The following is a 10,664-nucleotide window of genomic DNA, read 5'->3' as shown; positions in this document are numbered from 1 at the left end:
CTCCTTTTGGACTCTCGCTGATCAATTGCTTTAACTTGGAAAAACATTCACGCAGCTGCTACCGCTCCTCCTCGCGCTCCACATTTCCTCGGGGCCGACTCACGCGGGAAGGAGCTGCGTCCCAGCAAACGGCGTATTTTTTAGGGATAAAGCCGTGCTCTGTCTCATTGACAGCTCCTGTCACTTCTGCTTTGACTGTCTGCTGAGAAAGCAGGCCTCTGGGGGAGTAGCATCGCTATCAGAGGCAGGCTCATGTGGGATCTGCATGAAACAATAAACCTCCTCTCCGGGGTTACGACGGTGCTCTCTCTTCGCTGCAATGTGACTTTCAACAAACTGTGGTTTGGTGCGGATCAAACGTCCCCCCCTCCCCTCACCCTCACCCCCTTGTTTTTGAATTTATCATGCGCCATACCCGCCCCCATTAGTCAGCGGCACTCAGCAAGTTGTAGCGTCTAATTCGGCGGGGCCGCCCAAACTTATCACCCTTCATTTCAACATGGTGGGCTGCCCTGTAGCTGAAACCCTCTCAAGTTGTTCCAGACATCTGACAACAGCCACATTTATTTATTGACTTCATTTCGCTTACGGGGCAGCCTTTACAGCTCCCCTGAGTGATGCAGAGTTAATGTAGAACTGTTCATTGCTCGTGAGTGTTTTTTCACTCCTCCTCCTCCTCCACCGCCATTGCCGCCGCCGCCGCCACCTCCTCTCCCTCCTTTTAAACTGTTCTTAAGTGTTTAAACACTCGGGTAATGACGTGCTGTTGTGGAAGCGAAAAACCATGTGGGATAATAAAAAAGAAAAACATCCATGTGGGCTTTTCCCCCCCGGAGGAGGAGAGAGTGAACCACCGAGGATGGGATGAGAGCGAGGAAGGCCCTGTTAATCAAAATGAATGAGCACCTCTCAGGGCCCTCGTGTCGACGGGGCCACAGAGGAGCTCTCAGGCCCGTTCGCTCCGGGTGTAAAGAGACATCCAGACGTTGCAGCGTTTACCTCCTGTGTGCTCATCTCTGCAGCCGGTCAGAAAACATAAATTATCAAGATATTTAACCACAAAAATATTGTTGGCAGTATTTCTCTTGCAATCGGAGCATCTTTGTTTTGGCGGTTTGATCAAATTTTGCATTAACGCATTTTTATTTTTTTTTTTATTATTCCACTAACATAATAAAGTTACACATATACACTCACTGGGCAGTTTATTAGGTACACTAGTGAAAATGAATGCTGTCTAATATAACAGCCCTCCACTAAATCTTAGCTTCATGACTGTTGATCGTTTAATGATCATTTTGGAAGATGTAGTTGTGGTGCCGTCAAATTTGATTGAATTAACCACACAAAGGAGCTCTCTGTCATTTTAAACAAATGCCAAATACCATAACCTTCACAAAGATAAAATTTAGAGCAAAACTTTTATATAAGAATTCATTTTCACTAGTGTACCTAATGAACTGGCAAGTTATTGTATGAAAAAACAATGAGATAAGAGAGGATCAATACCACATTTGTGTCTTTGCGGTAAGGCAGCTACCACTCAGCTGTTGGCTACATTAGCTTAGCATAAAAGCTGGAAACGCCTGGAGTCAGCTAGCCTTTCTTTGCTAGCCTGCTCACTGAAAGCTCACTAAATATGAAGTGTTAGTTTAATGCATAAAAAGGTCTAAAAACGTTTCCTGCCTATCTGGGCTCCTGTTTCTTGTCTTTATGCTAAGCTAATAGCAGAAGTAAGCTAGCGGGTAGTTTCATATACATGAGAGTAGTACTGATCTTTTCATTTAACTGTGAATGAGAAAGTGACTACAACTATTTTTTCTTATAAAGGAGGGGCATTTATTAGCTAGCTATTAGTTTAAAGACTCATTGTAGCATTTTTTTGTTTTAGCATTACATCTGATTAAAATAAACTAATACAGAAAAGTTAAGTTCATCTTAGGGGGAAGGGCCACGGCTAATCGTCTAATCAAAACGCTTAATCGCCTGCATAACGATGAAAAAATGATCTATGTTCGGGAGAAAATAAAAGTGGGCCAAGTACAGAGCCTTGAGGCACTCCGCTGAACCAGTTTGAGCTGTTCCCATTGACCTTTACACACAACCTGAGAGATAATTGCTAAACCAGGACTCTGCTCCTCATTAAATGAACTTCAGGACTGTCCAGCTGTTTTCCCTTTTACAGATGACATCTCTTCTTCTTGGGAGTCGGGAGCGGAGAGAGAGTTTTTATCTGGGAAAATCTGCGACAAGACACACGAGTGAAATACGAGCATTAAGATTACAGTAAGAGTGTTTTCACGGGCTAAAGAGAAATCACATTAACTTGGGATAGAAGAGCAGACATTATCGCCATCATTTCATTGAAAGAGCCATAATTATTGGTGGCCGCAGCTTACATTACCCAACTGTTATTATTGCATTGCAGTCTTATCGTGTTTTTGCTGTTTTTCCTTCTCGACTGATTGGATTTAAGCTCCCTCGCTGCCTCTCCTCTCCCTACTGTTGCTCCTGCTGCCTTTCACAGAACGCCTTCAGCTCCTCAGCAGCTTTTTCAAATTTGGGGCTTGCGACACTCAGCCAAAAGCCGCAAATTACCCCCCTCTAGCAGCAGCGAATTAGGAACAATTTTGTGTTCGCTATAAAAAAAAGAGAGAGAGAGCGAGAGGGAGAGAGAGAAGTGAGGGGAAAATATAGCTTACACCAGGGACCACCAACAGAGGCAGCATGGGATCAACGGCTCGCTGGGCCGACAGTTTGGGTGGCAGGGCGGTGCTAGAAAGCAGCCTCAGTGATCTTCAGAGCAATCAATCCCATCATATCACATCTACATAGCGCGGGACAAACATCCATTACCAAACACAAAGGCCTGAATTAGTGGATTTATGTTGCTGTTACAGGATGTTTGCAGGCCTGTGAATTGGTTTTACAGTTCCCTGAGCACACAGAGACCTGCAGCAATGATAGAAATATATGTATATGTATATAAAAAAGGGTCTGTCGTTTAACTTTGACAACCTTAGAGCACCTTACAGCACCTTACAGCTCTATTCACTCTGGTGACACCAACCAAAAAAATGAAAGAAAAGGACTTCTCGTATTAGGTGACAATTCACCGGCTGGGATTTTCATTCTCTCTTTCGGACAGGGTGGGATTTTTTGATTTCCCCCCCAAGCTATGCGGTTGGTCCGTAACTCCAGAGCATTAATGTAAAAAAAAGAGTCTTTTTCTTGTTTCTTACAAAGCGTGAGGTTTGGCATGCCCACTTAATCTGCTTCCCTTGAGCCAATCCATGTTTTTCCCATTCTGGCAACCCCTTTTTTTTCTACTTGCCTTTTAAAATCCACTTCCAAGTTGTAATATGCCACTGCAGACGTTATTGAGGGGAGAAAACCCCCAAAAAATAAAAAAAAAGTAATGGGGGAGCGAGGTAGAGAGAGAAAGAGCAGACGTAGAAAGAGAGAGTAAGCGAGGTGGAGGCAGTGGAGGAGGGAGGTTTCCAGCTATTAACTGGCTGGGTTTTGAAGCGTACCCTGCTCTTCGTGGCGATGCCTGGTGTGGGAGGCAGACCACTTTGTCTTCCTCGGAGATCAGACGGAGCGGGCCGGCTGCAGCCAGGTTGGGGTTACTGACTCTCATTAGGCCGTACGCCCGACCCGCCAGGTTTTGGACCGTGCAGCCGTAACAAGAGCCTGCACTGTTACAGTCTGACCCCTGTGTGACACATCTTGGCCCAGATGTTAATTGGGCTTCCTGCTGAACCCTTTGATTAAATGACACCGAGTTTTAAGTCTTTGTTTGTGCGGCTAATGGCTCTCATTTAGTGCAGTAAGCGGTTTAGGGGGCCGCTGTGGGTGACATCACACTCCCACGACGTTTGATCTCCACGCCTGTGGTTGGTTGGTGGGTTGGTTGGTTGGAGGGCTCCTTACCTGCAGTGCATACCGCCGCACATGGTGACGTGAACGCAGGCACGTGCTGGCTCAAAATACCCAGAGGACGAGGAGGAGGAGGAGGAGGAGGAGGAGGGACGTCAAGCTCTGCGTGCAGGGCGAGGGCATGAGGCCGCCAGCTGGGCACGAACTGCAGGGCACCGCCGGGATGATTGAAAATAGAGACGTGCCACCCAGCCAGTGAAAGTACAAATTAGGGATTGCACGAGTTCAGATTTTTTTTTTTTATTTATTTATTTGTTCTCTGGTGACGTCACTAATAAAAACACAGTAAAAAAAAAGTAATGAAATCTATATTCTTGACCTGAATACATATATGCTGAGATGTGCTACATACTGTGTGCCACATATATGCATAGCCTGTATAAAAACAGGCAGCAAGTCAGCACCATCAATTTTTTTTAAAATGTGGTATTTCTCTGATTCTTTTTGTGTGTACTACAGCTAAAAGTATAACAAGTTTGACAACATAATCCACCAGTAAATCGTTGATGTGCAGCCTCCTTGAGTTTGGTGAAGTTGTTAATTGACTGCTGTCCAGAGGATTTGGACAGTTTCCCCTGCTAACGTTAGCAAACGCCTTTTCAGATGCACCGCAGTACTAATTTTGTTGTATTTCAGGGACTGACACGTCACGGCAGCATGGGCTTCATCTTTTAGTGAAGTATTTCCACACAGTTCGCTGCGACGACCCACTGGGAATCTTTTCCTTTAACGTCTTGAACGCAGCAGTGGATTTTTTTTTCTTATGATGCCTAATGGAGCAACGGTGCATTTCTTCCAGAGAGTCTGAGGGTAAGATTAGAATATTTAGGAGGTTTAACATAGTTTGGTTTATTTGGAAATTATTAAAACACAATGTTCAAGCTTGGCCAGAAGCCTGAGGTATTTGAATAAGACATATTTTTTGGTTTGCTTCCCCTGCAGATCATTGACTTTGTGTTTGTTTTTTTATCCTCTTTCTACCTTTTTGTTTCCCCTCGCGTCTCTTTTCATCTTGATTTTATTGTCCCCTCTACCCCCCAGCTGTAGATCTCTCCTTCCTTCCCTCTCTCTCTCTCTCTCTTTCTCTTCTCTCGCTCTGTTTTCTCCCACTCCCTACGAGCGCGTGGCTGAGGTGTGAGATCATTCTCCTTCTGGGTGGCTTTCCTGCTATATGTCACTGTCATCTGTTGGCACCCGGGCTCGAGGGGGGGTCCCTTTTCCAAAAACACACCGCACTAATAAATTCTTGGGCACGAGACTGGAGAGGGGTGCACCAGCGGAGCGGCGTGTTTTACTGGGCTTGGCAGGGGCAGCCCGTGGACCGGTGAGGGGAAAGCAAGACGAGGAGGAGGAGGAGGAGGTGGAGGAGGAGGGTTGGAAGATTTATAATTGAATAACTCCCCAAAGCAGGGCAGCGGGGATCGACCCTGCCAGGAAAAGCAAACGCCAAGGAGCGAGCGAGGCCCGTGGAAGTCAGCCATTAAAGTGAGAGGAGAGCTCAGAAGAAAAAGGTGTGAGATTTACTAATGATAACTGAAAAACCACAGCACCTGAAGGCCTTTCTGTTGGCAGAGCTCTGCAAGGACCTGCGAGCAAATAGGCTACACTGAGACTCCTGATTTGAGGTTATTGTTGCTTCTTGGGGGGGGTTTCTGTGATGGGTGAAGCTTTTCTTGTAATGTTTATTCGGGTTGTTCAGACACCCACGATTTGATCTGAGCCTCCAAAACTCTTGTTAAGAAACAGCAGGAAGAAATATTTTCAGGGGAACTTATTTCAAATTGTGCATTTCCAACACCAGAGTTGCGTCGACTTTCCTGTCCTGCCTGAACCTATCCCAGAATGCACCACTCCCCCCTCTTCTTCCCCCTCTTCGGAGGCGTTTGAGGCGGGGTGCTGAACCAATGAGTTTATCTTGCCTGTTTGGCTTGGCGTTTGCGAGCGGAGAGTGAAAGCATGGCACAGCAGCGCAGTTCGGCATGAATGGAGTCCCGACTCACTTTTCCCAGAGAGGCGAGCTCCACACATCAGAGGGCCGCCTCCGGTGCGGGGCCCGGATGACTCGTGGCTGATCCGTCCGGCCGAGCAGAAAGCGCCACGCACCGCTGACACCCTGACACACATCCACTTATGCCGTGAATCATCTTAATGTGACACTGATTCGGGGGCCCTCTGCGGCGACATGTCCTCTTGTTCCTGAGTGACTTAACAGAGAATCCTTCAAACAGGAACAGAGAGAGAAAGAGGGGAAAAGAAAAGTGGTTGGAAACAGGAAAATCTTGCTGCTGATGATTAAAAAAGAAGCTTTTACTTGTAGTACAAGTGCAGATTTAATAAAGCATGTCACACTTAATGAGGGGAAAAGGGAAAGAGAAAGAGTTAAAGCAGCACACTGGCGACTTCTACCTCCTCCAGGATGGAAAACTGATGTGCAGTCGCAGCTACATAAGCCCAGGGTGTCTGACTTGCTTATTTTATCAGGTGCACTGACTACTCACCCCCCCACCTCCCCCTCCACCCCCCAAAAAATGACCCTGACTCCCCTCCCTGGCTGCCAATCAGAGTCTCTCTGCGAGTGTTTGTCTGCTTCAGTTTTTTCTCCTCTTGCCTTCTCACCAGAAGAACATTACAATAAAAAGATCTCTTCTTCTTCTTCTTCTGCTGCTGCCATGCTAGAGGTCACCAAACATCCTGACTCGTTTCCTCCTCTGCCGTTCTCACTTTCCACGTCTTCCTCAATTCATCATAATCGGATTAAATCATTAAAAGCAAATAGCTGTAAACGTGGGGTTTCCAGCGGGATAATAAGCGGAGGGGCTGTGGTGCACGATATGAATCTTGTGTTGGATCAGTTTAACCACAGCTCTCGCCCGCTCTGTTTAAGATTAGCCGTGCAAATATTAGACATTTGGCTACGTGTGTGTGTCTGTGTGTGTGTGTGTGGTGGAAAAAAAAAAAGATGATGAAGAAGAAAACCTCAGCGCAGATTGAATTAAATCCAAAAAAACTAATGTAAAATTTCCTGAATGGAGACCCAGCGTGTGTGCGTGTGTGTGTGTGTGTGTGTGTGTGTGTGTGTGTGTGTGTGTGTGTGTGCTCGCCATCAGGTAACAATCTCTTTATTTGTTTCAGTCCCTGCTACAGGACTGAGTGTGTGGCGTGATCCATCAGCAGCCGGTCCCCCCCTCCCAAGTCCAAGAGCTTCATCGTGGCAATCCATCTAACCCAGAATCAAAAATCAAATAAATACTTGCATGCTGCGAAACCTAGGGTTATTTTTTCTTCTGTCTTCCTCGACCGTAGAGAAAATCTTAAAATGAACCAGATATTCTGAATTAGCAGCGTGGAATAATTACATTATTATTATTATTATTTGAATAGATTATAGTTATTACTGATTTATTCTGTGTATGTGAAGGTTCTGCCTGAAGAAAAATAGGATTAAATACTTCTTTTTTTTTAAATTAACTTAATTCACCTGGTTTTTATTCAATTTATAAGAAAAAAATATATATAAAAATAAACACTTGTGTGTAGGTATATTTCTTGATAGGAAATACATTAAAAATGTGTTATTATATATTATTTTAATTAAAATGTATTCCTTATTTATTGCCCAAATAGCAACACTTTTAGGAGTGGATTATTCCACATAATAAAAACAAAAAAACACCAACCATAATTTATAATATATATACATATATAACTTTCTCTGTGACAAAATATAGCTAGGGATATTTTGAAAGGCCTCCTTTGTGGGAATAAATGAGCAGAAAGCAGAGTGTGATCACTTGACATGAGAATGTGTTGCACAGATTTTTCTGCGGGGAGGAAACAGGACGCGTGTGTGGCCCCGCTGGAAAAAACAGTCAATTACAGACGTGTATATTTTCAAGGTTGCTGCTGAAAAACGACAAACACCTGACGGACCTGCGCGCTCGGAGCTGGATCGAGCTCGTTTAAATGCTCCTGTAAAAAAAAAAACCCTCAGCTGACATGACATGAGTGAACTGTCAAGCATCATCCTGTAGCATCCAAACTGACTGTGAGATTTACGCGCAGGATTTTATTTGACATGATTCACAATTTGGGGCTTTTTTATTCCACGTGTAATTTATTTATTTATTTATTTTTAAATATTACGTTTATTTTTTCTATAAACTCTTATTTTTAGGAAGATTATTTAATAGCTTCTGTAAATTGATTAGCTAACAAACCATCTTTGCGCGTCTTAATCTCCCCGAGCGCAATCTACCTGGATTTTTACGCAGAGGAGATGCACAACTTCTCAGGGAGGGAGTGAAGCTTTTAGGCCTGTTTGGAGACGATTTATTCCTCATCGTTGTTTTATATTTAGTTTCTTTTCACCTTTAACCCAAACTCGCTTTGTTATTGTTTTAAAATTGAGATTAAGGCCTTATATTAATCCAGAACAGAAATACCCAGAACCCAGAGATTAATATATTTTTTTTGATGAAATCTTTGAACCTGAAGTCTTTTCTAAACTCTTCATAAGCTCAATAAAAAGTTTCCACGTGGATCTGTGCAAAATACAACTTAATGCAGAGTTTAAATATTCAACTTTATTTCTTACCAAGAAGAAAAGGCATAGGAAACTCGTCATTTAAATATTTAAACAAAAAAAAATGATAATTCAAGATTAAAAAAAAGGCGTCTGTTGAAAGATTTCTTTTTTTTTTTTTTTATGCCACAAAGGGGAGAAGGAGGTTGATTATTTGTTTTTTTAAACATATCTACAACATTATTTCAAAGTCAGATCCATCCGTTTTTTTCCGCTGCTGGAGAAACTGTGGTCTTTCTGCTTCAAATGTCTCTGTTACCTGAGAAAACACGAGTTCAAAGTCTGGGTTTTAAAAGCTGCTATTCGTTGTTGGTGTTGATGTGTTTGACCAGGTCGCCGCTGCCTCGCTGTAGTTTCTGGTACTCCTGGTGTAAACTGAGGAAGTGCGGAGACGCCGCCGGGTGAAAGAGCGCGGGGGACGCGTAGGCAGCGCTGGAGGTCAGAGGAGAGGAGTACGCGGCGGCGCACTGGGCCGCGGAGAAAGCGTCCATGCCGGGCTGCGACTGGAGGAAAGCCTTGGCAGTGAGGGCGCCGCGGGAGAAGAAGCTGGAGAGAGCCGGTAGGATGCTGCTGACAGGTGGGATGGCTGCGGGGCCGCACGGCGACGGCGTGTGGTGATGGAGGTAGGGGTAAATCTCCAGACTCGGCAGCTGCAGGGCAGCCGCGCCGAGCCCGTAGGTGCCGTGCGGGAAGCCGTGCAGTCCGCTGGGCTCCAGGTGCTGCTCCTTGAGCGGGTCGAAGCGAAAATGCTGCCGCTTGAAGCGCTTCCTCCGCCGCAGGAAACTCCCGTTCTCGAACATGTCAGAAGAGTTGGGATCTAGCGTCCAGTAGTTGCCCTTCCCCGGGTTTCCGGGCTCCCTGGGCATCTTTACAAAACAGTCATTAAGCGACAGATTGTGTCTGATAGAGTTCTGCCAGGCGGGGAACTTCTCCCTGTAGTAAGCGAAGCGGTGGCTGATAAAGTCACATATCTCGCTGAGGGTGAGGCGCTTCTTTGGACTCTGCAGTATGGCCATCGTTATCAGCGCGATGTACGAGTACGGAGGCTTCACAGACGCGGGACCTTTGGTTTTGGGAGTCGGAGGACACGCCGGTGCAGGGCTGTAGGTGTCCCGCTCTTTGCTCGGGCTGCCGGGAGTCTCCGTGCTGCGGTCCAGCTCGCTGCGAGACACATCCAAAGGTAAGAGCTGCTCCTCTCCGCTGTCTTTGAGTCCTTCCCCCACCACGTCGATAACAATATCCTCCATGATTTCCAAACCTAATGTCATAGTAGAAGTCCGCGAGTGAAGCCAACACCACCTGGCAACAGGTGGGAGAGTGACAGCTCTTCTCTTAGATGTGATGAAAAGATATTTACGCACGACCCATATCCATCCACAAAAGACAGAAAAAGAAAGAGAGAGAGAGGGAGAGAGAGAGAGAAAAAATCCCAGCGCAGTCCAGCTCCTACTTCTCAAACATCAGACTCTCCAAACCGCAAAGCATCCGCGCGCTGATATCCTTGATTTCGGTGCCTTTGAGCGCAGAGAGCGGTCCGCGTGTGATTGCGCGTAAAAAAGTGCGTGCGTCCTCGGAGATGTCCAGCATCATCTGTAATCTGCTGTTGCTTCCCTGCGGGTCGGGTGGATGTGATGTCACGTCGAGGCACGAGGAAAAAGGGATCCTGACCAATGAAAACGGCGCAAAGGGTGCCATACCAAGAAGGCCTATAGGCTCCCAGGCACCCAGCGCACCTTCATCACAGCCATCATCATCATCATCATTATCATCATCAAGGCACCAGCGCTGCCAAGTCGACGCGGACACTAGAGGTCCATTCAGAAGAAGAACTAACAGGTTTTATGGGAAAGTTCGCTTTGGATAAAATGAAGTTAGTCAACGAGAAGAAAAGTTTCCAAACCTTCCACAACTTCAAGCTTAATCTCGAGTAATTCTTAATCTTTTATTCTAAAAAGAAAAATGATTGAAGCGATTGTGGAGAAAAGTTTGGATAAATTCTTAAAAGAAAGTTCGTAAAAAAAGTCAAATAACTTTAGAAGTGGATATATTTCTTCCTGTGGGACATAAGACAAGACAAGAGCAGGGCAAAGTCTTTAAACGCGCAGCTCTGGTGGGAAATTATATTAAAGGAAAACAACAATCA

The 10,664-nt window shown here is 45.3% G+C and overlaps 1 protein-coding gene across 1 annotated transcript; it reads right to left on the bottom strand.

Annotated features, from left to right (window-relative positions):
* Positions 1-8,521: 8,521 nt before the first annotated feature.
* foxd7 (forkhead box D7) lies at positions 8,522-10,184 on the bottom strand. The gene has a single exon (XM_084570405.1). The coding sequence runs from the start codon at positions 9,787-9,789 to the stop codon at positions 8,821-8,823; it is 969 nt and encodes a 322-aa protein (XP_084426531.1). The 5' UTR covers positions 9,790-10,184; the 3' UTR covers positions 8,522-8,820.
* Positions 10,185-10,664: the final 480 nt, after the last annotated feature.

This window comes from Chelon labrosus (assembly GCF_963514085.1).
Source record: "Chelon labrosus genome assembly, chromosome: 21".
Taxonomy (NCBI): Eukaryota; Metazoa; Chordata; class Actinopteri; order Mugiliformes; family Mugilidae; genus Chelon; species Chelon labrosus.
The sequence above is the reverse complement of the archived record's forward strand: the minus strand, read 5'-3'. Positions and strand labels throughout refer to the sequence as shown.

Coding starts and splice junctions, on each gene's coding strand:
- foxd7 (XM_084570405.1), bottom strand. CDS start 9,789: ATGACATTAGGTTTGGAAATCATGGAGGATATTGTTATCGACGTGGTG.